At 43.2% G+C, this 26,944-nt stretch overlaps 1 protein-coding gene across 1 annotated transcript in view; it reads left to right on the top strand.

Moving 5' to 3' along the window:
• The window catches only part of cpne5a (copine Va), a 68,742-nt gene that overhangs the window by 15,016 nt on the left and 26,782 nt on the right, over positions 1-26,944 (top strand). The window contains exons 4-11 of the mRNA XM_062392874.1: positions 3,933-4,036; positions 5,101-5,140; positions 6,130-6,144; positions 6,318-6,394; positions 18,904-18,967; positions 23,290-23,393; positions 23,660-23,764; positions 26,750-26,791. Of these exons, the coding sequence (XP_062248858.1) occupies positions 3,933-4,036; positions 5,101-5,140; positions 6,130-6,144; positions 6,318-6,394; positions 18,904-18,967; positions 23,290-23,393; positions 23,660-23,764; positions 26,750-26,791 (551 nt within the window). The remainder of the gene's footprint in view (positions 1-3,932; positions 4,037-5,100; positions 5,141-6,129; positions 6,145-6,317; positions 6,395-18,903; positions 18,968-23,289; positions 23,394-23,659; positions 23,765-26,749; positions 26,792-26,944) is intronic.

The raw sequence follows: 26,944 nt of genomic DNA, 5'->3' as shown, positions 1-26,944 counted from the left end.
CAGGTGGGAAACAGGTGAAATCTGGTCGGCAGCGCCTCTAAATCCTCATAAAGTCAACCTTTTATTTGAAAGCTCTATATTGTCTCTTTGATCCATACGTTAAAACTGACGTGTAGAAAGGTCAAGTCACAGTTTGGCAAGAAGCAATAACATCCAGGATCCGGTTATCTGGTCCACATTCCTCCAGAGTTGTCTCACTGTTCTCATCTTATCCTCAGCAAGAGAGTGGATAAGTGCATTTGCCAAAATGTCAAACTGTTGCTTTAACCCTCCAATAATCCTCCTGAATGAGTGAAGAGGGGCCAATATGTCAAGCAAGCGCTTCTCACAAAGATAGAGGCACAACAGCACAGTCGGAACAAAGGCTTCACACTTAGACTGAAGTCATGGATGGTTTCACAGCTCAGTGTTGTTAATGTTTACGTCTTCATCTTGACAATCGTTGTCCACTTACTCATTTCTATGGCTATATCCAAACTACTATGTTTTTGTAGCATAATACATACACTCTGCTACGAGTCCGGGAGATGTTTGGAAAAGCTGCTGGCCCCGTTTTAGTTTGAAAAGTCTGGCTGAGCGTTTTAATCTGTAGAGGCAGAGACTAAGAAGTTTGGAAACGATGATGGAGACACTTACAGCAGCTTGCTGATTGGGTCTTTTCGATCACAACGTAGCCTTCCCTGATTCGTCAGGCTCCTGTCACATGACTTCCTTCTGGAAGAAAAACAACCGGCATTATCCTCGGCTACCAGTGTAGAAGGCAACATGGATAATCGATTACAAGCATTGCTGACCCTACATGTGTAGGAGATGAGCTATTATTCAATCAATTACTGTCTACACTGGCATGTGCATGCCTAGTGCATGTGAGTGGTCATGTGATACGTGTTTTTAGGCGTGTTAATACGGACGATGATTCAAACTGACGCAGAGCTAATGTATAAGTATGGATGTAGCCTCAGTTTTCTTTTCATTATAATGTCTATGTCATAGTTATGTATTTGTGTTATCTATCTTGGCTCTGGTGTGTAATCAGTCTTTGTCAGTTGTGTCTAACCCGACTGCATTAGAACTTCCCAGCAGGGACCATTAAAAAGACTGATTGATAGATTGATAGACTGGTTGATTGTGTGATTGATTGTAACACAGTGCAACACAGTGTTATTCTTCTCCAGCCGGGCGGGAGCTTCTGTGATTAACATACAATTGTACTGAAGCATGGTGCATTGCAGTGTTGAGAGCCTCCTACAGCCGTCCCCTCTGGTTGCACTGGCCCACCTTAAGGCTGCAGCCTCAAAGCGTCTCTCGGAAGGAGATAAAGGCCCGTGTTGTTGTAACGGACGACAGACGAGAGCTTTGACTGCACCGCACTCAACCCCTGGCGCATTGATAAAGCTAAGCGCCTCTTTTGCGCCGCCATCGTGTAATTTGTTTCTGTCCTCCTGAGAGCAGATAGGGTCAGTGCAGCTTTCACTGTGCCACCAAGCGCCTGTCATCCAGCTACAAACCTCCATCGTCCGCCAGTCGCTCACATTCCTCCATTAGGGGAAAAAAATAGGAAGACAAATCTTATGGATCTATAGGATTTTGATTCTCTAGTTATGTCATCATCCACTCCCTCTAAGGACCCAGTGAATTATTTCAGTCAGCATCCATGGTCGAATAAATATAACTGTTGGTGTAACCCATTACTCTGTTACCACATGACACCGCAGTCCTAATCCTCAACTCCCTCATTTGTTATTACACCTGGAGCGTGACAGGTTTCCCCTGTGGATCACTTTCACTCAGCTCGGCACAGTGGACACAGTATAACCTCCCTGAATTCAAGAGGCTCCTTCCACTTTCTGTCAAAGTCATGGACGTTAATCTTTCACCGAGATGAATTTTCTGACACTCCAGCTCACAATTTATTCCAGTTAGGAGGTGAAGAAGTGCATACTGCCAGAGCATAGCTATCCGCTAACCCCATTTTTTTAAAGTTGACAGTTAATTGTAGTGATTTCGTGACTGTGTACTTGCCAAAGTAGGAGTAGAATGTGAAGCGGTAGATCCGTTATTTCCTCAAGTGGCTGTTCTTTGTTCTGGTGCTGATTCATCTTCCTTTGTTAAGTTTGGCCTGTGACCAAAGTGAATATCCCATCCAGCCCCCTGCCGCCACATTCATCTCCTGTCACTGAAATAGGCTGCTGTCGGGGCTCGGTGGATATGTCAACTCCATTGCATCTGCTGGAACGACGCTTCCTGACAGGAGGAGTGAGAGAAGAGGCAGCGCCACGCGGTAGTTAAACTTTCATAGGCTTAGACACACTTTTATGTTCGATGGCAGGTCACACTTCAGCAAATCCTCCCTCACTATCCAGCCTGACTGGACCATCTATTGTACTGGTGTAATGTTCCTCCTGTTGTCCCACGCTGTGTCACTATTTGCATTCTTCTATTGTCACTTTGTATTTTGTGTGTGTTCACAATGTCACGTAGGACAATACACAGCATGCATATACATTGCTATGCACCTATCGGTCAAAAAGTTGAATGTAAAACACCGGTCTTCTCTCTCACTCTCAACCGTCGCCATCAATGTTGTCACTCACTGCGGCTGGTTGAAGAAGCCCTCATACATTTTATGGAAAGTAAAAAGTACAAATAAAAAGACGTTTAAATACCGCATCAACATTTCAAGTACTTGCAGAGTGTAGCCTATTCCCTAATGCTGCTCCATCATTAACTAAGCCTACTGTATATTCTCTTTCATCTAAGAATAGTACAGCCTGACATATTCATGAAGAATGCTGAAGATGATGAAAACATATTGGGTTATTAATTAAAAGCTGAGTGTCAGCGTCGACCCCCTGGGAGTTCAGTGTTTCTTCTTCAGCATTGATGCTGCTGCTGCAGGAGGCGGGGTCTAATGTTACCTGCCCGCCCTGATTGGCTCAATGGACCGGTTCCACTCAAACTATTGATAACATTTAAATAATGTCAACATGTAAGGCAGTGCATTGTAAAATCGTATTGGAGTAGAAAGTACAGATATTTGCTGATAGTGGAATAAAAGTGAAAACAGTAAAGATAAATGAAAATATATGGGTACAGTAATGAAGTAAATGTACTTTGCTACATCCCACCACTGCATAACTTTCACTAGAGGGTATACTGTAAGTGAGCTGACTGCAGTATCCTATCTGAGACACATCCCCCTCCCCCCCATGGTTTCACCTCTACTGGATGTAATCACGAAGGTGTTAGTCTGTAATCCTGCTGTTTCAACTGTTCATTAAGCCCAGACCACTGCGATTACACATCCACTGCGTCAGTTTATGGTAACACTTTCTTCAGGGGATATGTTATTTATGCAGGTCCGACTTTGAATTATTCATCCTTCGATGGTGTGCTCGTGCGGGGAGGGGGGTGGGGGGGGGGGGGGGGGGGAGACACTCTCTGTGTCTGTTGATTTGTTCGTCGGCACATCCCCTCATCGGAGAGGTCTGTAACACTGACAAATCCTTTACACCGGTCGCCTGCGCCGGCAGGTTACAATATCCATCCGGACGCCGCAGAGCAGGAGACGGTTTTCCATCCTCCTCCATGTGAAACGTGTGACAGTGACAGTTTTACTTAGCCTCGTTCCCTTCTCCCTCTGTTCTGAAGTGGATGTGACAGTGGTGTGAATGTGGTATTAATTATAACGAGTGTAATTAGACACGTGCTTTCCTCGATCGTCCACCAGCACAATGAGAAGAGGGAGGAGCTGTAGAGATCATTGACGTGTGTTAATCAAGACTGATCTGAGCTGGTCAGGGCTGGGGCGAGGTAATAAAGCGAGACATGTCACGTTTCTAATTCGATGCATGATGTGTTGTGTGCTCTGTGCTGTTGCATTTTCCTCGTCTTTATCTTTCACCCCCTCCTCTCTCCTGGTTCTCATCTAGTTTGGCAGGACGGAGGTGATAGACAACACCCTCAACCCGGACTTTGTCAGGAAGTACATCCTGGACTACTTCTTTGAGGAGAAGCAGAACCTGCGCTTTGACGTGTAAGTCATTTCCTCCGATCTTCTCCTCTGAGGACACACCCCGAGATGTGCATGCGTTTCAGATGTGCCGCCCTTTTTGTCACCCGGTCCTCCAGTTCCTCCTTCGGCTCCCACCACTCTCATTTTCTCCCCCCGTCTATCTGAGTCCTTTTTTCAGCTTTGCTCTCTCCTGAGGAATTATTCATCGGTACAGTGTCTCAATAGGCGCTCGTTGAAGGCGGATTGGTATAAGGGTAATAAATATTTCATACAAAGTTTTATCCTTAATCTCCTTGCTGCTCAGAAAAGGGAGCGTCTCAAACCAAGTCCTGTGAAACTCACTGAGACCCCTTCTCTTTTCCCTCTTTCACATCCAGCCACCTTTTCCCTCTTGAGAAGGTCGGACGAGTGAGAGGGTCAGGAAGGTGCGCTTTCATTTCGAGGATCCCTCAGAACAGAGTCAGCATCATTTCCTCCTCCCCCCCTCCTCAAGAAAAAGAGATATGCTTAAAAAAAAAAAAATCCCCATATATTTTCTTTCCTCCCTTCAACCATGAAACCCCCGGTGGACCTGCCGTACGAATCACAATGGGGGTCTCTGAGGATTTTAAGACACTTAATGAATTAATTTGGCTTGTTATCATGGTGCGACCATGGAACAGCAAAGGAGGGAGAGCATCCCCTTACAATTAGTGTTACTCATTTACATCTCGCCTTTATCGCAGAGGTGGGAGCCAGTGCATACTGAGGCTTAATTACTTTTACATTAAGTTTGACTGGCAGTTTCACAAAACTTGTTTTTATGCATCGGAAGATTGTTTCAATTCGATCCCCCCCGGCATAGAGCGGAAATTAAATGCATAAACTATAGAATGACTTCCCTTAATTAGCTGTCACATTATTGCTTGCGTTTTTTCTCCCCTCGGTTGCTCCATTTTGCTTTCACCCAGTGACCCAGGTGGTTGATTGACAGCCAGAAATTGTCCAGGCTGCAGCCGGTGTGTCTCCCTGTTTGAGCCGGTCATCATTCTTGAGGTCCTGTTGTTTTGCCTCATCTGATTCGTTGGCCCCCTTTTTGATTTCAGGTATGATGTTGACTCTAAAAGTCCAGATCTGGCAAAGCACGTAAGTGAAGATCTTTATTTCCTTTGTGGACCAGGACTCTTTTTTAATATTCTACCTTTTGCATTGGTTTGATTTGTGCATGTCTTTAATATTTAGGTTCTGTGCAAACCAACGTTTGTGGCAATCGAAGGCTCCAAACACGTCGCGCATTAATGAGAGAATTACGCTTCAACTGCCAAAGAAAATGTTTACTTCTCTTTACCTCCCATCTGCCTCAATTTCGAAAATGAGGTGTTTTATTTCTCCAGAGCAATAACAATCAAACTTTCATTGGCATCCGGCACATACTCATTATCTTTTACTAAATTAGAAATGAAGCATTGCACGCTATCAAAGCTTTTCGACACATTTCCCTGCGTGCTCCGTGGTGTAGTTTGCAATTTAGATTTTCATTTCCAAGACAGCACAAAGTCATTTGAAACAATATACATATCTTCTGAAAATGGAAGTCTGAGAGGGGAGAGTGCTTTGTTAACGAACTATACATTCGGGTAAACAGCCCATATAAGGTGAATGTATGTTACTGTCATAATTCATGCTAAAAGCTTTGATAGATAAACTCCTACACATATTAAACAGACACCTAATGCATGTGTTTACAACCCTCGCTTTGCATATACCGAAATCTTTTATCATTAACTCTGCTTCCATCACTGTGATGCTCGTTTGTGATGCTTTCCCATGGTGGTCCATGTGCTGGAGACAAACAGTTTCCACCTTCTTGCTGCTTTTTTTCCTCCTGCTGCTAAATTTCTCTTTCTCTGAGACGCCGTGACTCCTCGTCCCCACTGTGCCCGCTCTGCCTCTCTGCTGCTCCACACATCCACTTTTGCACTTCTTTCTTGCACGTGGTTGATGACAGTCTGGTATTTGAGTGGTGTGCCTTCTGTTCCATGATATGCTCTGTTGTGTCACTTCTTGCTGCTTGGTCTCTCTCTCCTCCTCCTCCCCCTCCTCCTCCTCCTCCTCCTTCTTCTCCACCCTGGAAGCCGACCGACTTTAACGTACGTGTCTGCGTCAGACGTCCCTAATTTACAACCGTACAATGCCTATAAACAATGGTTAACTCCTCACCGACTCTCCTTGTTACCCTCCCGTGATCCATCTGAATGCCCCCATCCTTTTCCCCCAACCTGTGTCTCTCTTCATCCCACTTTATGTTCCCCCTCCATGGCAGGACTTCCTGGGACAGGTGCACTGTACACTGGGAGAGATTGTGGGCTCACCTGCCAGTCGCCTGGAGAAGCCTCTGGGGTGAGTCTATGCTCTTGTCTGTGTTGGTTTGTTAGTTTTCAACATTACACAGAAACCACTCCACTAATTCCCATAAAATCTCCTGGAGAGGTGAGGCACGACCCGTGAAAGAAACCCACTTAATTGAGTTGTGTGTCTGGATCAGGGGGCGGATCCAGGATTTTTACACACTTTAACTGCGTGACATTGTTGAAATAAATCCGACATGTGCTAATTTGATGCAGATCCATATTCAAATCAGGATCTAGGGCTATTAATTGTGGTTTCATAAGAAAATTGTTGGGCCTATGTGTTCTCTGAGGGCCATCCTGGTTTTATAATTCACTCAGCACTGTAAAGGAATCTTTACTCAACTTGTCCTCTCGAATTTAACACGACTGGGAGCTTCCTCAATTACTGTCATTAGCAGCACTCATGGTCCCGTGTGTGTAGCTCTTTGAACAACATCTGTCAGTTTTCAGTGAGAAGGAGGTTTGGACACTACAGATGTCGTGTTTGTGTGTGAGGATGTGAAGTGCGGTGTGTGCAGGCATCTATGTGAAGTGAGGGGCAGTGTGCTGGCCCCGGGAACTGGAGGGTTGGTGTGAGCAGCAGGGCTTTGGTGTCGACCATGAACTCTGCCAGGGCCTGGTGGCGGTGGATAACAGAGCTCGGTGCCCTTCGGCGCTGAATAAGAGGATGAGCAGGATCAAGGAGACAGTGTTCACCAGTGTGCTGTAAACAGGGCTTCACACCGCACATCAGAAACAGGCAGGCGGCTCGGGAGCCCCAGACAGACATGATGCACAGACGTATTGATCGTGCATCTTCATGGGGGCACCTTGGTAACCGCAGAGACTCTGCAATCTGCTCTGCTGCAACGGCTAATTTATCTGCAGCTGAGGACAATGGTTATAAAATAGCACTTGTTAGCAGGTGATTCAGACACGCGAGAATAAAGCTAAATACTTCTTAAGTTAAATGTTCTCTTCGTAATGACTTCCAGGCACAGTTTTATTCAGCTCCATCCTTTTGGAATATTTTATCCATGGTGTTGGCTAATGGAGTTCCCCTCCCCTCCTGTCATAGACGATAGCTCAAAAGTTGTTTAATGGCTCTGTGCTCAATTTCCTTGTCATGCATCCTGACGTGACAGAGCCTCTCTGGACTGCAGCTTTGAGGAACGGCTCCCGCAGGGGCTGGGGAAATCTGTTAGCTATGCTTAAACAAGCCCTCCCAAGGCACACTGCATCCAATGACCTGCTTAAGAAGCACATCAGCACCCCTTTCCCTATTTTCCACACTTCATCTCTCATTTATTTTTTGCAAGCTTGACCCATTTCTCGGCATGGTGTTCTCTATTCCTTTTTGTTTCCCAAAACCCTCTGTTCTCTTGCTGTCTCTCTTCCCCCCCCAAACAAACACAATACAATGATAACATTGTACTGACTTATCTTAGTTAACATTAAACAACATTGCGGACTACCTCCCAAACCCCCCAAATATCATTAGTGTGACCATACCGTTGTCCCCAATTGATAGTGAGGCACGACATGTCAGTTTGGACCGATTTTCAGGGTTTAACCACCCCCCCAAAAATGACTGTAATTTTGAAATTAATTGAAAGATAATACATAATAGAATGTGATTGAAACAATAGATAGAGGTGAAAATCAAATATAAAGTTTATTGTGTGCAATAAACTATAAAGTGTTTACAGAGTAATGCAGGACCAGTGGCAAAAAAGAATTGACATGAGAATGAATTTAGCAAGATACAAACACTGAAATGAACAATAAGTAAAAGTAATAATTATTATGGGATATCGTATAGGACATTGAAATATTTCCCATTAATTTGAATTAGTACGATAAAAGAACAATAATATTACATACATTTGATATTTTGGAGTATATGTGCACAAAGCATTCACCATTTTGTTTGTATTTTTCCCGTCATATTAGCATAAACTTGCAACTCACACTGAATGATTTACCACACTCAATCATTTCTAAATTTGTATGAGCATTGCACATGGAGACGGTCGTAATCTGGTTTTTGCTCCTGAGCTGGTTTCCATGCACTTATTTGTTTTGGGGATAATAACGGGGTAAGATGTAATGTATGGCCTTTCCCATGTGTCTGCATTAAGATGTAAACGTTAGCACACTGGTACAAATCAATTCTGTTTATAATGTGGTTTTAATGAGAGTCATGTATCAGAGTTCTCTGTCGCTGAGGAAATGCAAAGCAAAATGATTGAGTGATGCAGGTAAATTACATCTTTTAGTGGAAACACGTCGGCTGTCACGCAACTCTCGTGGTCGCTACCATGCGATAGCCCGTGGGCAAGAATCATAGTATGGACATGCACGTAACATGATAATAAAGTTCATTATACAAATAACAGTCACCTTTTCGGTTGGTGTGTTGCAGTATGCCACTCACCAGAGCATGCAACTGCAGCACAACATTAGCATATTAAACCCATTAGCTGTGAATGTGCCGTCCTGCCCTCCGATAGAAGCAGGAAATGAACTGTAATCTAAACCACAGTGACTGTCGTGGGTGTGCTGGCGTGGGAGCATGGGAGCCAAGGGAACCAAGGGAGGAAAGGTAAATCTAGAAAATAATAGCAATGTACAGTGTGTGACTTCATGACGTCAATGAGCTTGTCTCTTTGCCGATCTCCACTCTCTCAGTTGTGGGAATAGATGTACAAAATTAAAAGAAAGCGTTACATAACGTGCGAATGTACCTTGGATGTCAAGATAACATGGCAGTTTAATGTAATATTGATTTTATGTCCTCGGGTCTGTTATCAGTGGGACATGTATGATTCATTTTTTTTCACGCATCCACCACAAACTGAAATGGATCTTTACTGTGTGTTCTGCTCTAACGAACAAGGCCAATACAGACATTTGATTTAACTGAGCCCAGGGATGGATTCCAAAATTTTAAAATGGAAACAGAAACGATGAAAGTGATGTAAAACTAATCGATTTTTTCTTGAATTCTTGATTTGTTTTGATAAAACCTATTTAATTAAAACATGACAGATTTGATAACAGCAGAGGAGCTTTGATGTAAATGATTTATTTTTCTGGTGTGAGAAGTCGAGGAATTAATATCTGCACTGACCACTGATTCCATTAATTACTCCAAGTCATTGATGTGAAGAAATATATTTCCTCATATTTTGCTTCTTTGTTCCTGTTAAAATCACCTCTAGCTTTTCTGACGTACTTTCTTAGATTGGGTTTGTCACGCTCTGTATAAACAATGAAAACAATTTTAGAGTGAAGGCTTATCTCTCAAAGCCTTCTGCAAGACTCAGTCATGGCGATACACAGTGGGGCCGACTTAGAACTAAAAGTACAGTGCGCATAAGGACCAAAATACTAAATATAGTATAGATTAAAAAAAATGACAAAATAAAATGGGACATACAAAATTGAATATCTAATTTGTCTAAATGAACAAAAGTTTGGAGGTGCACCTTCATATTAATCAAATAACATTACAAAGAGAACATTTATTAAATATGGTTAACACAGTTGTTAGGTGCCCAATCCAACACTACCATCTTTTCAAAAATGAGTCGCCTTGCAGTCTGATAGAAAAAGTGACTATTTCCATCCTGCTCTGAAACCAGGGAAGTGGAGACCATGGTCACGGTCTCCACTTCCAACAGAATCTCCTCTTGAAACACTTTTTTCGAAAACCTTCCGAACTTTCTGCCAGAATGATATCATTAAAGGACGGGAGACCAGAATGTGTGATAGTGATTTGCCTCTGAGGACCCGCACTGTCTCCAGCAGTTATAAGATGTGGTATAATGTCTCTTTGTACCAGAGTAATACAGAACTTGACGAGGTTTTTTTTTCCAACAAACCCTCTCCAAAAAGATGAAGTTTCACATGGCAGCTCGCTAAAATATTCCCAGTCAAACAAGCAATTATGATTAAAGCAGCAGAGTCTGGGGAGAAAAGTCCATAAACGTCCATCTCCCACTGTTGGTGGAGACCTGAGCTTCAAATGGCTCCATAGTGAGTCTGTGATATCCGGCTGTGTGACAGAGACTCAGGGAACAAAGTTAGAACAATCAACAGAGACGTATTAATATCTCACTTACATAGCTGGCACCAATGTTAAGGAATGACGGCTCACACCAGTGCAGATGTTGAATGACGAACAGTGACCGGCGATGAATGCTAATGTTTTCTTTTAGAATGAAGTCGTGATGAACGTCGAAGCTGCACTCCTGAAATCATTCACGCTCGCCTCGACTGATTCATCTCTCTACCAAAACAAATAGGACATTTTGTAAAACATCTGAAAACCTGTGTGAAGTTCTGAAAAACGAGATTGCATGAAATGACATCAATCTTGGTATCATCATACAGATGTGAAATATTGTATTACTCTCCCAAAAGACTCTTATCATTATGTCTGCACTGTGAACTTCACCTCTTTTCAACATTGTATCTGCTCTTATTTATTTCTACAGATCATTTTCGAGTCCGAGTACATTTTAAGTTTTCTTGGTACCATAATTGCAAACAGAGAAATCTATTATTATTGTGTGATATTAAACAATACAAGCATATTGTCTTTCAATACTTTTAAATACAGTATATTGCATATGCTGTATTTTATTCAATGTGTCTGTTATATTAAATAATGCAATTCAAATCAACTAAAGCACCATTGTCTTAGCTGACAACGATGCTTTTGATAAACTATACATTTTTTCCGGCTGACTCACTGACATGAAATGCATCTGGAACATTATTCAGTTCAACTAGACGTCCTGCGAAGCTGTGAAAACACCAGACAACACACACAAATGATCAAATTCATAATTTAACACATCAATTAACACATATCAATCAATAAATAGCACGATAAGATGAACAAGAGTAAAGGTGGTTTGAAACGAGCAGTTATTTGATTTAATGAAAGGCGGTGGCAAACAGGAGAGTCCTCAGCAGCGACGTGCAGGAATCTCTGGGAGGACTTTTTCCAGATTTGTGGAGCGTAACATTTGAACTGCTTTGCTTCTCTCATGTTTGATTCAGAGCAGACCCTTCGGCGTGGGGATGGTTCAAAAGGAGCAGCAGACCAGAAATGTGCCCTGCCCCTTAACCAGTGATTTATATACCAACAGCAGTATTTTGAAGTCAGTTACTTGACAGACAGGGAGTCAGTATAAAGATCTGAGAACTGTAAAGATATGATCCTCTTTCTCGGGTTAAGTGAGGACTCGAGCAGCCGTGCTTTGAGTCAGCTGCAGCGTTTGATCAATCCTATTCAGAGAGACTTGTAGATGAGCCATTAGTTATTTAATTCTCTGTATTTTCTTAAGGTGGCAATAAGTGCAATTGTTATAGCGTTAATGTGGCCAGAAAAATTAATGTCCGGTTTTGTTTGTAGTGGGAGCTGAGCCGCGGACTTTTTGCCCTGTCTCCAAAACGACTTCAGTTTTATTTTCTGTTAAATATAAGAAAGAAGCGTGTGTAATAGTATCCTCTTCAGGAGATGTCCAACTGGGTGTGTCGAGTAGCACGGCTGCGTGACTCACTACAAGTGCACTCAGGAGAAGCAAAGGGCATCGGTCCACTCATCTCGACATGAGAGGCTTCTTTTAAAGTTGTTGGTTAAGTAGTTAGCTCGCGGACTGACCGACTGACTGGAGGCTTCAAAGCAGCCGTTCTTTTGGTCTGAACATCTGTGCTCCACATTTAAATGAGTGGGAGAGAGGGAAACTCATCCAACTGGTCCAAGTGGCACTGTGAGTAGACAGACAGACGCAGCTATGGTGTTTATTTGCCCGATTAGCCGCGAGTTTGTCAATAATGCTCAACTGCGAGGTGAAGTGTTTCGAACTGCTTTACAGTGATCAGCTTCCTCTGCTTCGGGACATCACACACAATTAGGAGATTCCGCTGCCTCGCTAAATGCCAATTTGGCCTCCGAGACGGAGCATCAACAAGGGCCCCTCTCTCTGCGCGTATCCCTGCTGTGCCATTCGCGTTCTACAAGAGGCAAAAGCAGCAACATATCACTTGTAGCAAACTGTTTTATTTTTTTTCATCCGGCCTTCACACTGTGAATTGATCTGTTTATGACTCCTCAGGGACAAGATATAAAAATCTCGCCCTTTTTTCTACCGTGAAAAGAGGCAGTTCATTTAACCACTTGGTAAAGGTCTTTTCCAAAAAAGATTTGTATATAATAAGGCAATGGATTTTTAGCTTCACACTATTAATAGAGGCCTCAGGTGCAAGTGCATACAAGGGCAGCTGAGGTTTTTACACAGTAGTTAAGCCTAACTAATTTGTTTTTCACTCTGAGCAGCATGTGTTCATTCCTTTCATGGCTACGAGCCGTCTGGATAGGTGGGAGAGAGCATCCTCGAGGAGTCTGAACGAGTGCTTCGCTGCCCCGCGTTTAACACTACGAGTTGTTAATCTATTTAGCAGCTGAAAAACAATCTGTCGGCACAGAGTTGGCAATCTATAATCTCAGCAGTAACTACCACAGAGAAGGTCAGGGCGACCAGCGTAACGCGATATGGATTCCATTACTCGCTTCCCGCCACGCCAGGGGGAGGGGGGGCCAAAGGTGTTTGGGCCTCATGACCCGACAGGTATATATAGAAAATTGGCTTTGATTCGGTGTCATGCACCTGCAGTGGGGAAACGGGATAAAATGCAACTTGCATCATTTGTGTAATAACAGAGAGAAGTGGGCTCTTCATCTGGCCCCACCGAGAGAGGGATGTTCTGTTCCTGCTGGAGCGGGGGGGGGGGGGGGGGGGGGGGAATGGGCTTGTCCTCCAGAGAGAGGTTTTCTCATTGGCAGGAGAAAACACCAGGATGAAATAGAGAACATTTCTTAATTGATTTAAAGTCTAATCCTCTCTATTATGTCTAAAAAAGTTTTTTTTACTTGAAGGTGGTTGATGAACATCTGATGGATTTGGACTCCACAACAAATCAAACGTTTTCCTACTGATTGAAGCACCGGCTGTAATTTGTGTAGTAAAAATGTCAACAACGACCTCATCACATCACTACACACTCATAAAAATGGAATACTATCAAAATGGAGTTTGTATTTCATATTTATTCTTTGCGTAGGAGCAAAACAGAATTCACACAACACATAAAAAGACAAGTTTTCTTTCATTGAGGGTTGTGATAATGGTCGTCATGCAACAGCGAGAGAATATGTATCCAAACAAGACAAAACTATAGATTACACAACACGACAAGAGGGACAATAACAGGATGATATGCCGGTGATGAAATGCTCTCCCGACGTTTCCGCTGGAGATAAAGAAGCAAACAGATTCTTTTCTTCAAAGACTCCGCTCAGGTTGCCTTTAGCTATACCTGCTTTAACCACAATACTGCAGCACCGGTAGGAAACAGTTCTCTTTTCCTCTCTGAGAAATACAGTTGTGGTGTTCTGATGTCCTTTTGGGAATCAGACACTACACTTTTAACACTCTCCTTTTTTTTCCCCAGTCAATGAAGTGTGAACTGTGTATGACGATCATTGGGATTAAGGCTAAAATCCCATTAATCCCATATAGAGTTTTGGCAGCCTTGTGCTATTCTGTTGAACTATGATCTGCCAGCTACCTCTCATGTTCACTGTGGCACAAAGCCACATTATCTGCCTGCCCTCCATCTCTACTGGTCTGTCACTCAACTGGATTGGTTGAGTTACTCCAATCAATTACACCAGATCCAATAAAGTACATGTGTGTGTGTGTGTATGTCCATATAAGATTTTGTAATGCTTTCCCTCAAAACCCTGCACTCGCACTCAAATACACCTGCACTTAAAGTAACTTGTTTTAAGAAGTAACATACCCACAAGCAGGGCAGAAAATGAAACCTGTCAACAATACACCTGGCCTTCTTGGTTTGGGAATTTTTAATGGATTATAGTCAGACAAAAAAATCCAATCAGAGAGAGAAACAAAAAGGAAGGCTTTATGTTTATAGCACTTATCTCAACGGGGTTACAAAGTGCTTTTACAAAATCATTGCCAAAAATTTGTATGAATTACAATACAAGGTATTCAATTCCGTTCAATTTTAGCAGCAAATCATAAGAAATTAAGGTCGAGAGTTTAACATTTGTAGAGAAACCCAACAGTTCCCACAACGAGCGAGCACTTGCAGGAGCTGTTTGAGTGTGAACGCTGGGATTTGAGTAAAAAACATTACAAAATCCGAACGTGAAAGCAATGAGTCCTGCTCTCAAACTGAAAGATCTCACTGTTGAATAAAGATAGAAAATTAACACCATCATAACAATATCCAGGTTTCTTATGACTGAAGGTGTTTCTTCATTTCTCACCATCTCAGCCACTATGAGATGGTTCAGAAACCCGGATAATCAGTTTAGATGGCACAGTGTCACGGTTTCTACCACTCTGCAAAATAATTTGTTTCCTTTAGCACGGTAACACTGCAGGCATTTCAGCTCATTTGCCCACCCTGCGCTTTTCCCTTTGCTTGAGCTCTCATTCATTTTGCCGAGCAGATAACCTCCCCCCTCTTTCAAATGCGTGACACGTTGCAGCGTTGTTAAATATCAAGACCATTCCTCATCCTAATGACCTAACGTGAATGGCATCAACAATCGCTTCCTTCCCTCTCTTTGGACTATAATCTTAAAAGCCTCCGCCCACCACTGCGGCGAAAGGTAATGAAGAACATAGACCGTTGTGAATCACCATTTTGCAACAGCTACCGTCCCTAGATAGGAAATTATAGAGCCCATACATTGAGCCTGCATAGCCATAATATAATATGTCATGCACAACGACCTTTGATGCTTCTTTTGTGCAGGAATAGACAACTGGCCTCTCCTCTGTATTCTCATTGGTATTCTGCAGAACAGCAATATCTGAAGCTTTGGCCCAGCAATTGTAGTGACGCGGAATTATGCTGCTTGATCTCGTTCCATTGACCTGATCAAACAGGAGGATCTGTCAAGACGACTGTGGCTAACGCTGCTTCAGTGTGAGCTAAGAGCATCGCTTCCTCTCATCCCGTCGTGGGGAAGGACGACACGTTGCCACGAGGCTCTGCTTCAGTTCTGTCTCCACTGAGGGAGCCTCACTGACGAGCTGGTTATCTGACTGTTAATATCGAGGCCTGCGGAGGTTTTCACAGACACATTAGACGAATCAGAGCGAGGCATCGGATCGGCTACGACCCTACGGCACAGTCGAACGCCAAGGGATGCCTATAGGTGACTGCATGAATTACTGACTGTGGCGTTAAGCACATAGCTACTTGGCATGTGGCTCGTGAAGCCACTACTCACCTTGATTGCGTTGATGCTGAAAGTCTCAATTGCTTTATCATATCACATTAATCATTCACTGTAAGCACAGAAATCGTGTACGCCGACAGGAATTCATCAGTCTTTTCAGAACAAGAAAAAAACTCAGGGTCTGCGTTTACATCTGAATTTAGACGACATTACTGCTTCCGCAAAATGATCTGCTCTTCGCGACTGCTTCTCTCAACTAAAGATTACATTTAATATTGTAGAAATTAAATAACACAATAGCATAGATCATCCTCCCTTTCTTAAGATTCACTCAAGCTTGTGATTGTGCTTATTGGGCCAGTACCACTTCATTCTCCTGCCACAGTGCGGGTCACTTGATTATTCAAACTTTAATAATATTGTCCGAATCGCACCAAATACATACTGCACCTCCATCGGCCTGCACCTATGATGATACAGTTTAGGGTATAATTTGATAATAATGCGTGATATTTTTATAAAACTCATTATTCGATTTTTACTTGACCCGTCCACCTATGGGTCAATAGATACAATGATATACACATACAGGACCACAAATAATGAAAAGCACGATATTGAAAAGGGAGAGTTTGTGTTTGTGCTGTTGTTGCTGTAACGTGAAACATTGAAGCTGTCACAATGCTGTGTTGACATGAGTCGGTCAGCCGGGGTCTGCCCCGACTGTTAAACATCGCAATATACCCTGTTGTGGATTGAACATAGTCATTTGAAGATCCAAGCGTTGGAGCTGCAGCAGGATCAGTGGAGACAAATATGGAACAAACGTACTCGAGCAGCTGATTAAAGCCAGTCAGTTTCTCGCAGCAGTCCGACTGAAGGCCTCGCTCACCGCTGATAGCGCGGGAAGGAGGAACCACAGCACCGTGTTTCACATGGTTTCATCATCAAAGCCTCTTGCCCCCACTGAGGGAACTGGCAGCGAGCGAGGCCTCTTGATGCGGGACATTTCATCCCCAACAGTCACACGTCAGTACAGAGGCCGTTAGATTGAGCTAGGAAAAAAGATAATAATAAAAAGCCAGCCTGGGCAATAAAAAGGAGCTCGGGCCACAGCTAAACGACGAGTGTGTTTATCCGTTCAGTGCTTGCTCTTCAGGTTAAGTTAAGTCATTGTCAGAGGAAATGTCGTGCTGAGTTACGCATGCTTCATTTAAAACGCCGTTGCCCTTTTGGTACCTGCTCTGGTCTCGGCAGCAGATAAGAGCCGAGCGGTGCAGCTAATGCATCTTGGAGCTGATTTTTAACCAATCACATGGTATCAGTTCTTAGTTTGAAAGGCGATTTGGTCGTTATTGTGACTTGAGGGAGACATGTGGCGCGTGCTGGGTTTACTGGCCTCGTGGGTGAGAGGTTTACGGCTCTTTGAGGCATCATCAGACTGCATGGTGTGCAACTCAGACTGAAACATCAATAATTCAAGGACAGTTAATTCACCTTGAGATTGGTCTCCATGGAGCCTAAACATGGAGCCTGGGAAAGAAATGTGTGCGCCCTCTTCATTTAAAATCTGGTCTCGTCGCAGACTGGGATAATTCTCTTGCACATGCAGCTACTGTGGCTGGATGCTTTGCGCAGAGGATCTATATTAAAGCATCGATTGAAATTGATTCATCAGTGGACAGTTGCTTTTATGATGCATTACACTGTGTCTTATTGGATTGGAAAACCCAAGTGTGGCCAATAAAGGTTAATGGAAAACATCCCGTGCCATTTATCTTAAAAATGCTGCACGAGGAGATAATAAAGAAAAGAAACGGACTCCGTATCTTATAGAGCTGCTCTCAGACATGCACGGAACTCCGGATATTGTCCTGGAGTTTTCCATAGGAGCTGTATGTGAGAATGTCAGTGGCTCCTACATTCTCCTGAGGTTTTCCTGCCATACCCAAATTAGTCCCTGTGAGGATACAGCAGGATATTGTGCGGACAACTAACAATAAAAAGTAAACAAAAATGATGTTGTCATATTCGTGGAAGACGCAGATTATGTCTACTTTGAGACATGATAGGATTTGAGAGCTTTTCGTGATGAGGACCGACACTGGTGTGGAGGTGCTGTAAACAAAAATTAGATTTCGCGCAGCAATTTCCGCAGCACCAGCCCTCACCCGAGCGCTCTGGACATTTTCCTGTACGGGTCGGACCTGGAGAATCTCTCCACAGGAGAATCTGCATTCTTCATATGTGAAAATACTACCTAATGTCTGCTAATGGCCGAGGTTTCCTTGTATATCCATTACCGCATGTTCAGCCGTAGCAGGTTTGAGCTTTAAATTGTAAACAATGCAACCATCTGCTCCTCTAGTCAGACGACCTCCTATTAACCGGAATGAAATCCAGTATCACTGCCCGTCAGATATTCTGTCACAGCTTGATGAGGATCAACAGCGAGTCTGACCTTCTCACGATTGGTCTCCCGCCCAGGCCGCAGCAGGACTCCCGTGTAATTTCCTTCTTCATCGAGAGGGATGACAGCAGTGTCAGCAGCTGGAGCGCTGCCGCACCACCACAAAGGAGAAATGTTGTTCTGTGTTGGGAGGAATGGGCTCGCTGCCTCTCAAGGCCTCAGAGGATGGCGAGAGTTGTCGGGATTTGAAAATTACAGCCAAATAAAGTTTAGGACTAACTCCGTCGAGACGCGATGTTTTTGTGTTGATGTGAGAAGCGCGTGAAGAGGTAATGTGCGGAAACCCACAGATGTGTTGCCGCTCTGCTGCGACGCCTCTTGATCATCGGCTGCAGCAGGAATCAGCGGTAAACAACCGCAGCCCGGCGGAGCCTTTACAGACTCTGTGTGGTTGGAAAACAGGGATCAGACGGGTTCTGTGTCTCGGCTGTTATGTCGCACATTTGGCTGAAAAAAACATTAGGCAGGATTTATAACTTTTTTACGGACAAACAAAATAATGTGCTCATTAGGACTGTGGAAGTGAGAGTTACATTCTGTATTGCATTATATAGAAAATCACCTGTACTGTCACCCTGAAAAGAAAAATTTGGAAAGTAGAAACATTCTTATGACCATTCATCGTTTTCAATATAACTAATTGCAAGAAGACATTTAAATACTAAGCTACAGAATGATGAAGGGGAAATGTTCCAGGTTGTGATGTGAACGTCTTTTGTTGAAAGAGTGAGTCCTATCTTTTTTGTTTTCGCAGTGGCATACCTGGGAAGAAATGTGGGACCATTGTCTTGTCGGCCGAGGAGTTGGGAAACTGCAGAGTAAGTCCAAAAAGTTTTGACAAGTATATATCTGAATTCTCTGTCTGTGATGCCCTCAGGGAAATTTGACACAACTTTCCATGTAAAAATTGGAAAAACAACTCCAAAGCCTTAATTTACATTGATGAATGACAAATTCAATTTTGGCAAATTGAGTTTAAATTGACCAATCTTTCATTTGTCAGATAGAAAATGCAAAAATAAGCATTACACAGACCATTTCATAATACATGTTGTCCAATGTTCACTCATATAATTTGAAATGGGCCCTGCAACAATGGTGCATTAGTCTTTAATTGAGCATATCCGCTATAGGTGATAGATTATAGCATGTCACTGTGAAATTGTATGTGACACACTTGGGGAATTGTGCACTTTGTGTGAGCTGCATAATGCATGTTGAGCAATCTTCTTCACCAGCCTGCTGAAGTGAAGTGGGTTGTTTAATAGCCTCGACTACAGTTATATCTCGCGTATCATAACTGTCCCCATTAAACCAGCAGGATACGCCATGTCACTGTGCTGCAGCGTTTGTCATTTGGAAATTGTGTACATAGTGAATATGCTCTGAGTTTGAATGGCTGTTTAATGGGGCCACATTCATTCCAATTACTAAAGCGGGCATTTCCCATCGGCGTTGCGGTGTGTTAATCCCTGAGTCCTCGCTAATAACCTGTGTCCACTAATGTCCATTGGCTTTCTCTCTGCACTGCTAAATGATGATAGTAAATAACCACAGCACACTGCAGTGCTGCCAGTGGAGCATGAGGAAGTACCAAGACTTATTGGTCGGAACAACTGGCCTCCCTCAGAGGCTGTAAAGCAAATCACTGCGCTACAATGACTGCATCAATATTTTACGACGCTCTTATACATTAATACAGGTAATTATCTAATGTTTCTGAACTTAGTAACTTCCTGTCCTACATGTGGATTAAAATCCATCTTGTTTAACTTGAAAAACTTGACTTTGATGCATCAATGTTTCTTTAACAGCATAATTTTGTGTCCTGACAAAAAAAACAGTCCCCTGACAGAAAAGGCGTGCTGGTATTAAAAAACTGCAGTGATGGCTGTTACTTGTTCTGTCCTGCAGTATCGAAGCGTCAGTGCTCAGCGTCGTTGAGGGGCTGCTGGGAGTCATCAGGTGCATTGGATCTGCGATGATGGGAGTTAGCATTGTCCCCTGAAAGCACCACTTCAAGAGGCGATTTTGTAATATAAATGCAAATGATCATCGCTGGTTCAAATGACCATTTCCTTTCTCCCAGACTCAATTAGAGAGACAAAGACTTGACATGTCACACCACACCTGCCCTGTTTACAGAGTTTAACCCTGACTGGGAAAAACCTCCGCCTTGAGTAGAGAACAGGATGATGACATGAAAGAAAAGGGAGATCACTGTCTGTACCGATCTCACACTTGTGAATTATAGCGTTTTGGATTTGGTGCCATTCATCCGGATGCTGTTTATTCTATAATCCATCCGTGGCCAATAAATGAAGGCAGCACAGTTACTGCATCACCTGAGGTAAACACTGTAACTCATGTTTGGAGGAAACTGTAACCAGCAGAGGGGAAGCTCTGGAGGGAGCGTTATCTGAGAGGAATGTTGGCCCTCACCTCATGGTGGTGGATTTGCCAGGTATCATTAGACTGAGCCTATGCATGGATAAAAGTCTGTCTCTTGGCTGCTGTTATCTCTGACACATGATACATGCTGAGCAGCGGCTGCCTCCCTCTCTCAACCTCCTCAGTGTCCAGCAGCAGCTCTGGCTGATTCAAATCTACGTTAACACCATATGTTTAACAGCAGGGAACCACAGAGAGGTTTATTCCTTCTTGTTTATGTATTGGGATTAGCGTCTTGAAGTCTTGTTCAGTATATATGAAAATATACATAGTCAACTACACTTAACTTATGTAATCCAAAGTTACAAATGCTCTTCAAACTCAGCTTCTCAATCTGTTGATAGACTGTGTATGAAGATACACGACAGGACGGCTGCCTAGAAGTGAAGCCAAAGCGTCTTGATCGCCACCTGGTGGCTGGTTGAAGTATAAATTACGTGATTCGTATCCAGGTTTTTTCAACTTTGTTTATGGATGGTGGGAGGAAATGGATTAATGCTGTACATTTTTATTGTCCATGGTCAATATATCAGCCTCTATTCCTAGACTCCTGAAAACTCGACCATAAAAAAAAATATATATGTACATGCCTCTGCAGAATATGTACAGTATACACACTCACCAGCTTACTATCAACTTACACTAAGTCCAATAACCACTTATGTATTGGCTTGTATGTTGTGTTTTCCTTGAACATGTATTCTTAAGTTTATTGCTGCATTCAGAAAAGGAAGTTGAGCTTATTACAGATCCCATTATTGTGTTTTGTTACATATCTAAAACTGTTTCTTAGACGGACACAAAAATCCTTCACCTGAGGCTTACAGTCATTACAGACGACTGAATGGAACGAAGCCTGATCCATCCAAAAGGATTGTGTACATTTCTGATTCCATTAATCCTCCTGCCCACCCCTTGTTTGGTGATTCAGGATGTGATCTCAAGGTTGTTATAAGCTCCTGTAACATGGATTCTGTCCCACGTTCTGAAAGGAGTGCATTGCTCTGCCACGTACCCAATATAGCGATATCTTGGTGGAGCAGAGAGACAGGCGGGAGGATGCAGTCTGCTCTCAGTATTCCCTCTCTGCTCCTGAACCTCAGTGGCTGAAATGAATGTTCTGCCTTTTTTCCCACTTAATGAGAGAACACTGCTGGGCACTGAGGCGGGTGTGTGTTATCTGTGCCTAATGAAGGCTTGAGGCGCAGTGTTACCATGATAGGATAATTGCAGAGGCTGTGTCAGGGCTAAGCAGGACAGTTATAGGGGGGTGCTATTTTAAAAGATGTTGATAAGTGACCTATGCAAACTTCACCTCAATAAAATCTTACCTTTTCTTAAATCCACCAAACAAGCCCTGCTGGGAGATGTTCTGTAGAAAGATGTCAAGGGAGAGATTCAGGTACAAAATACACAGCTGTTTCCTCTATAACGCGGCTGGTACGTATCCAACTGCACAAACTGGGGAAAACAATTATCCATTAAAATGCTCCATTCTTCCTGTACGCTGGTTGGAAACAAAGAAAATAACAGTAGGAGATGAAATTAGATATGCAGCAGCAAATGGAGCCTCAAATGATAGTTTAATCAGCCCGTTACTTTGCCTCGGTTCCAATATTTCCACAGTATTAGTTGGCAACAAAGCACGATTAGAGACAGCACATAATCAAATTAGCTAAATTTTCAGCAGAATGTGAATCAAATTAATTGATGAGTATAATCACTGTTTATCTGTTCAGCGATTGCCTCAGAAATAGAAGCTGGTCTCTGTCCACGGCATAAAGTGACACGTTGTGGGGTTAGTGAGCGTTAGGTCAGAGGCAGTGCGCACCACACTGATGTGGGTCAAAGCAGTCGATAAAGGCCCTGGCCGGCACCATGCTGATTCCCATCTAATGGCTGCACTTAAATCCCTGAAAGCCAGAGAGCTGTGAATGTCTTCTGATATCACACCTCAGGCTTGCGTATTTGATGATTAACACACTTGACTTGCAGATGCAGCATGTTCCCAGGGGCGACACTTTCTAAAATATCCTGTAATGGCTTCCAGAGACACTTTGCAGAGTTTCTCCTGCTTCTCACCTGTCCAGCCTGTGGTCACTGTACAGTCTCAGCAATTTATACAGATGCAGAATATTAACTTGACCACAGGGAGTCTTTCTGGAACCAAAGGCATTACATGGCATGGCCATTGTCCTTGTATTGGAAGCACATATTGAAATGCTGCCTAAATGAGTATAATTATGCTAATACTAGCCTTTCTAATGTATCATTAGCTGCACTCACACCCTCTACATCCTTTTCCCTAACACACCCCACTCTATCCCTGTGCAGGGTTTTAGAATCCATTACTTTGCCCCTGCACGCTCCCTCATACTATTATTATGATTACATGCAGCACAACAAGGGGTTTTCAATTTGATTTTCCTTATCCCATCCGCTGCTGTTGTGCAGCAGTTGCATAATAAATAAATGGTAATGGGTGCATTTGTGGGGTTGTGGAAACATAGGGGCCACTGGCTGGATTTGCTCTGCTCACATTAGGATTTGGTCAGCACTCTGATCTGATTTGGGGCTTCGGTGCTTTTATATCTCGGCACACAGCGTATATCATCAAACAACGTCGGCAGGAGCATGAAATTACAATGTAATTTGCTTTTCATTTTTGAAAATTTCTATTTGTCTGTAGGATTACTCCACCATGCAATTCTGTGCCAACAAACTGGATAAAAAGGACTTCTTTGGGAAATCGGACCCCTTCATGGTCTTCTACAGAAGCAACGAGGACGGCACGTGAGTTTGCATCTCTTTTCTCTTCCTCAGTGGGTTTTTTTATTTTTTGACTTATCAAAGCCAGGTAGGAGGGTTGTGTGGATTTCAAAGGAGCAGCAACCATGAGAGAGCTAGATTGAGCTCCCTTGAACTCGGCTGCATACAGATACAGATTTATGCAGATGTGCATCCAAAGCTGGCGGCAGTGGGAAGATCTTTATCGCTTGGTATTTTCTTAGAGCTGTGTGTGTTGGGATTTCAAATTCCTGATGACCTTGATTCTCCAGGTTCACCATCTGCCACAAGACCGAGGTGATGAAGAACACGCTGAACCCTGTGTGGCAGCCCTTCTCCATCCCTGTCAGAGCGCTCTGCAATGGAGACTACAACAGGTAGGATGAGTAACAATGTAAACATTTTCTGCACGCACACACTGGCATGATTTTTTTCCCGTGGAAATCAAAAACGAAAAGTTTCAATATGCAGGCTACTTACTTCGAAGTGGGAAGGGTGCGTCCAATTGAGACAGCATTGATTTTCTACTGTTATTTTATCTGCGGCTGAAATACAGAATTATTAAAGGCCTAACTCTGTGTACACACTGCCTGGCCTGGTTGTTCATTGATTTGCCTTCAAGTGGCAAGAGGCTTTGAGAGCGTTTCAAGCTCCTGATGGCATCTCCTATCACATATGAATCTGTTCAGAGCAAAGGAGCCTCGTGGGACACCTGAGGAGCGGAGAGAGCTTTAGGAGGGAAATAAAAAATTAGACGAATGGAAGAAGGAGTTTCTGTACTTGTGTCGTTCTATAGATGTTTACAGGTGACTGGGACGGCAGACTGTTTGTGTGTGTGTGTGTGTGTGTGTGTGTATGTGTGTGTGTGTGTGTGCGCTGACCTGGGCAGCCATGAGAGTCTGTACAACTTATCAAACAACACCTCAAATCTCACCCTCTTACCACACTCTGTGTCAACCAGAGGTTCTTCGCTTGGATCCCGTCTCTGCTCACCTGCCCGCAGAAGCTAATTGGGTCAGACAGATGGTGCAGAGGCATGAAAGTTGCTCGATTCCCTTTGAGGACTTTGATTGCAAGAGAAATATATAGCAATTTATTGTTTCCCCAGATTTTCATATGAAACTTCTACAGTTTATATCAGTTGCTGCAAGTTTTAACTTACTAATTTGCAGCAAATAAAATCTCATGAAATCAAAAAGTACAACTGCTCATACAACCACAGTGGATGCAGGCATTTTGTCAAACGCTCAGCCTTCTCCAGTTTAAAGATAATGCAAATTTCCCAAAATCAACAGTTTAATTTATAAAGTAAAAATCACAACCTCACTGGCCTTTATCCTACTTCCCTTGAATACAAGTTGACTAAAGTGGAAACAAATGTGAAGAATATGGATCCATCACTGACAAATGCTCTGTTCATACCAGCCATGACCATGCATCTTGGGTGGGGCCAGTCGCAGTTTGACAGCTCTAAGTACGTCAGTTCACACATGGCCTCAGATGGTGTCTCCTCAGGCGTCTCTAATGGCCACTCGTGATCCGATTTCACTTCCCTGCTGTAAAGGAAATAAACCGGTACATCATTACTTTTTGCAAAGACGAAATGAGTGAATCAATGCGCCGTGCTCAGCTTTACATGAAAAAAGCTTTCCTCTATTTGAAACAATATAAAAAAATTGAAAATCAATAAGTGGCGTTCAATGTTGATATTGGGCGGGTTGCCACAGATAAATCAATATTTAGAAAACAGGGCGAAGAATACAAATATATTACTGTTTCATTCTGAAACTTAAGTCTGAGGAGGCGTTCTTTTCAGGATGGCCCAGGAATCACTTACGTTCACAGTGAAAAGGAATGTGGCCGGAGAGGTCGGATCTGCATTTTGCTTTTTATTTCTAAGTAAGTTGAGTTGCCCAGTTGTGATCACGTGAGACAGAAGTTAATACCAGGTCAGAACGGAGTTGGGATGAGTCTCTGGGAGGATGAAGAACTAGATCAAAGATGTCCAGCAGGAGGGAAAAGCACAGAAGGACATATCTCAAATGATGGCCGGTGCTCCAGCACAGAGAACCTCATGTTATGTGCTCCACATAACTTTTCCGTGATGGTTATCGCTCCTCTTTTACAGCTCTGCCTCATGTGAATCAGTCACAGCTCTTGTCAGGGGGTGAAATCGCTCATATTTCCACTGCGAGTGCAGCAAAATGAAATTGATCTGGGGACAAATCTCCTGTATCTTCTGCAGTAGATCGTGGATCATGACTTGGTGCGGCATCTAAGATCATTATCCGTAAAGAAATTACATCAGAGACGTAGACTGTGACTATCACAGCACTCGAGAAACATCTGACACAATAGCCCCAAGTGTCGGTCAGTAGTCGGAGGAGGCTTTGATCATCTCCTGTCACTGACTCTGAATATCTGTCTGATTTTTGTTTTGTTGTCAGTTTTATGAAGCACAGAGTGTTTTAAGCCCAGATTCACGGCACAGTTCATGTCTCATCTCTCTCTGCTCGACATTGATCGCACACACGTGTGTTACGTGGGGGAAATAAGTTGAGTGCAGACAGAATGAGTTCAGGTCACAATAACAGGGCAGCCCTCCATCACCCGGCGTCCTCCCGGAGCCATCGACACATGATTGACAGCAGCTCAAGGGGAGGGAGGGGGTGGAGTTGGGGGACAAAATACTGATCTTTCTGTCAGATCAAGCAGAAGAGAGAGAGAGAGAGAGAGAGAGAGAGAGAGAGAGAGAGAGAGAGAGAGAGAGAGAGAGAGAGAGAGAGAAGCTCTTTATTCCTTCTCAGTGAAATTCTCCCAGGCTTTCCTATTTGATATCTCGCCTTCCAACTTATTTCAGGAACTTGTGAAATATGCTCCCTCCCTTGAGGTTAGTTCTCTATCTTTGGCTTTGTGCGCAGAAGTTAGCAACACAATCAACCTGCTCGCTCCGCTGTGACAAACACAAAGTCATTAAAATCATTGATGCCAGTTTACCCATTCTCTTTAAAAAGTTAAACCTTCCTTGATTTTCCTCTTTTGAAGCCTGACTGACTGAGACAAAAACTGCAGAAGTGCGCAACACAGTCTAGCTTCAAAGATGTAAGAAACTGTCAACCCCATTAAATCATCAGAATCATTATATTATTACTTCTGGGTGCAAGACGGAGCAGACTCGCTTCGTTTGATTTGATTCAACCTTCGCTCACAGTGAGCTTTATTACAGTGTTTTGAGACTTGGTCATTTCAGAAGTGTTTTCTGTAAAGTTTCCCATCAATGACTTTCAGGTACTGGCTGTCAAATGTGCTCATTGTCAAAGGTGGTCACACGAACCGTGTCCTCTGTTTGATTTGTTTCACAGGACGATCAAAGTGGAAGTGTATGACTGGGACAGAGACGGGAGGTAACGCACTCACACAAACAATTATAGTTAAAAAGCCATTTGTGGTGTTTTTCTCATTTAAGTTTCTCATTTAACTGTGATTTACATAGACTTTTTTTTTAGAAACAATAAAAACCCTGCCCACAATCACAATATTAACTTTTTTAATTGCTA

Source organism: Platichthys flesus, chromosome 7, assembly GCF_949316205.1.
Source record: "Platichthys flesus chromosome 7, fPlaFle2.1, whole genome shotgun sequence".
NCBI classification, from domain to species: Eukaryota; Metazoa; Chordata; class Actinopteri; order Pleuronectiformes; family Pleuronectidae; genus Platichthys; species Platichthys flesus.
The sequence above is the reverse complement of the archived record's forward strand: the minus strand, read 5'-3'. Positions and strand labels throughout refer to the sequence as shown.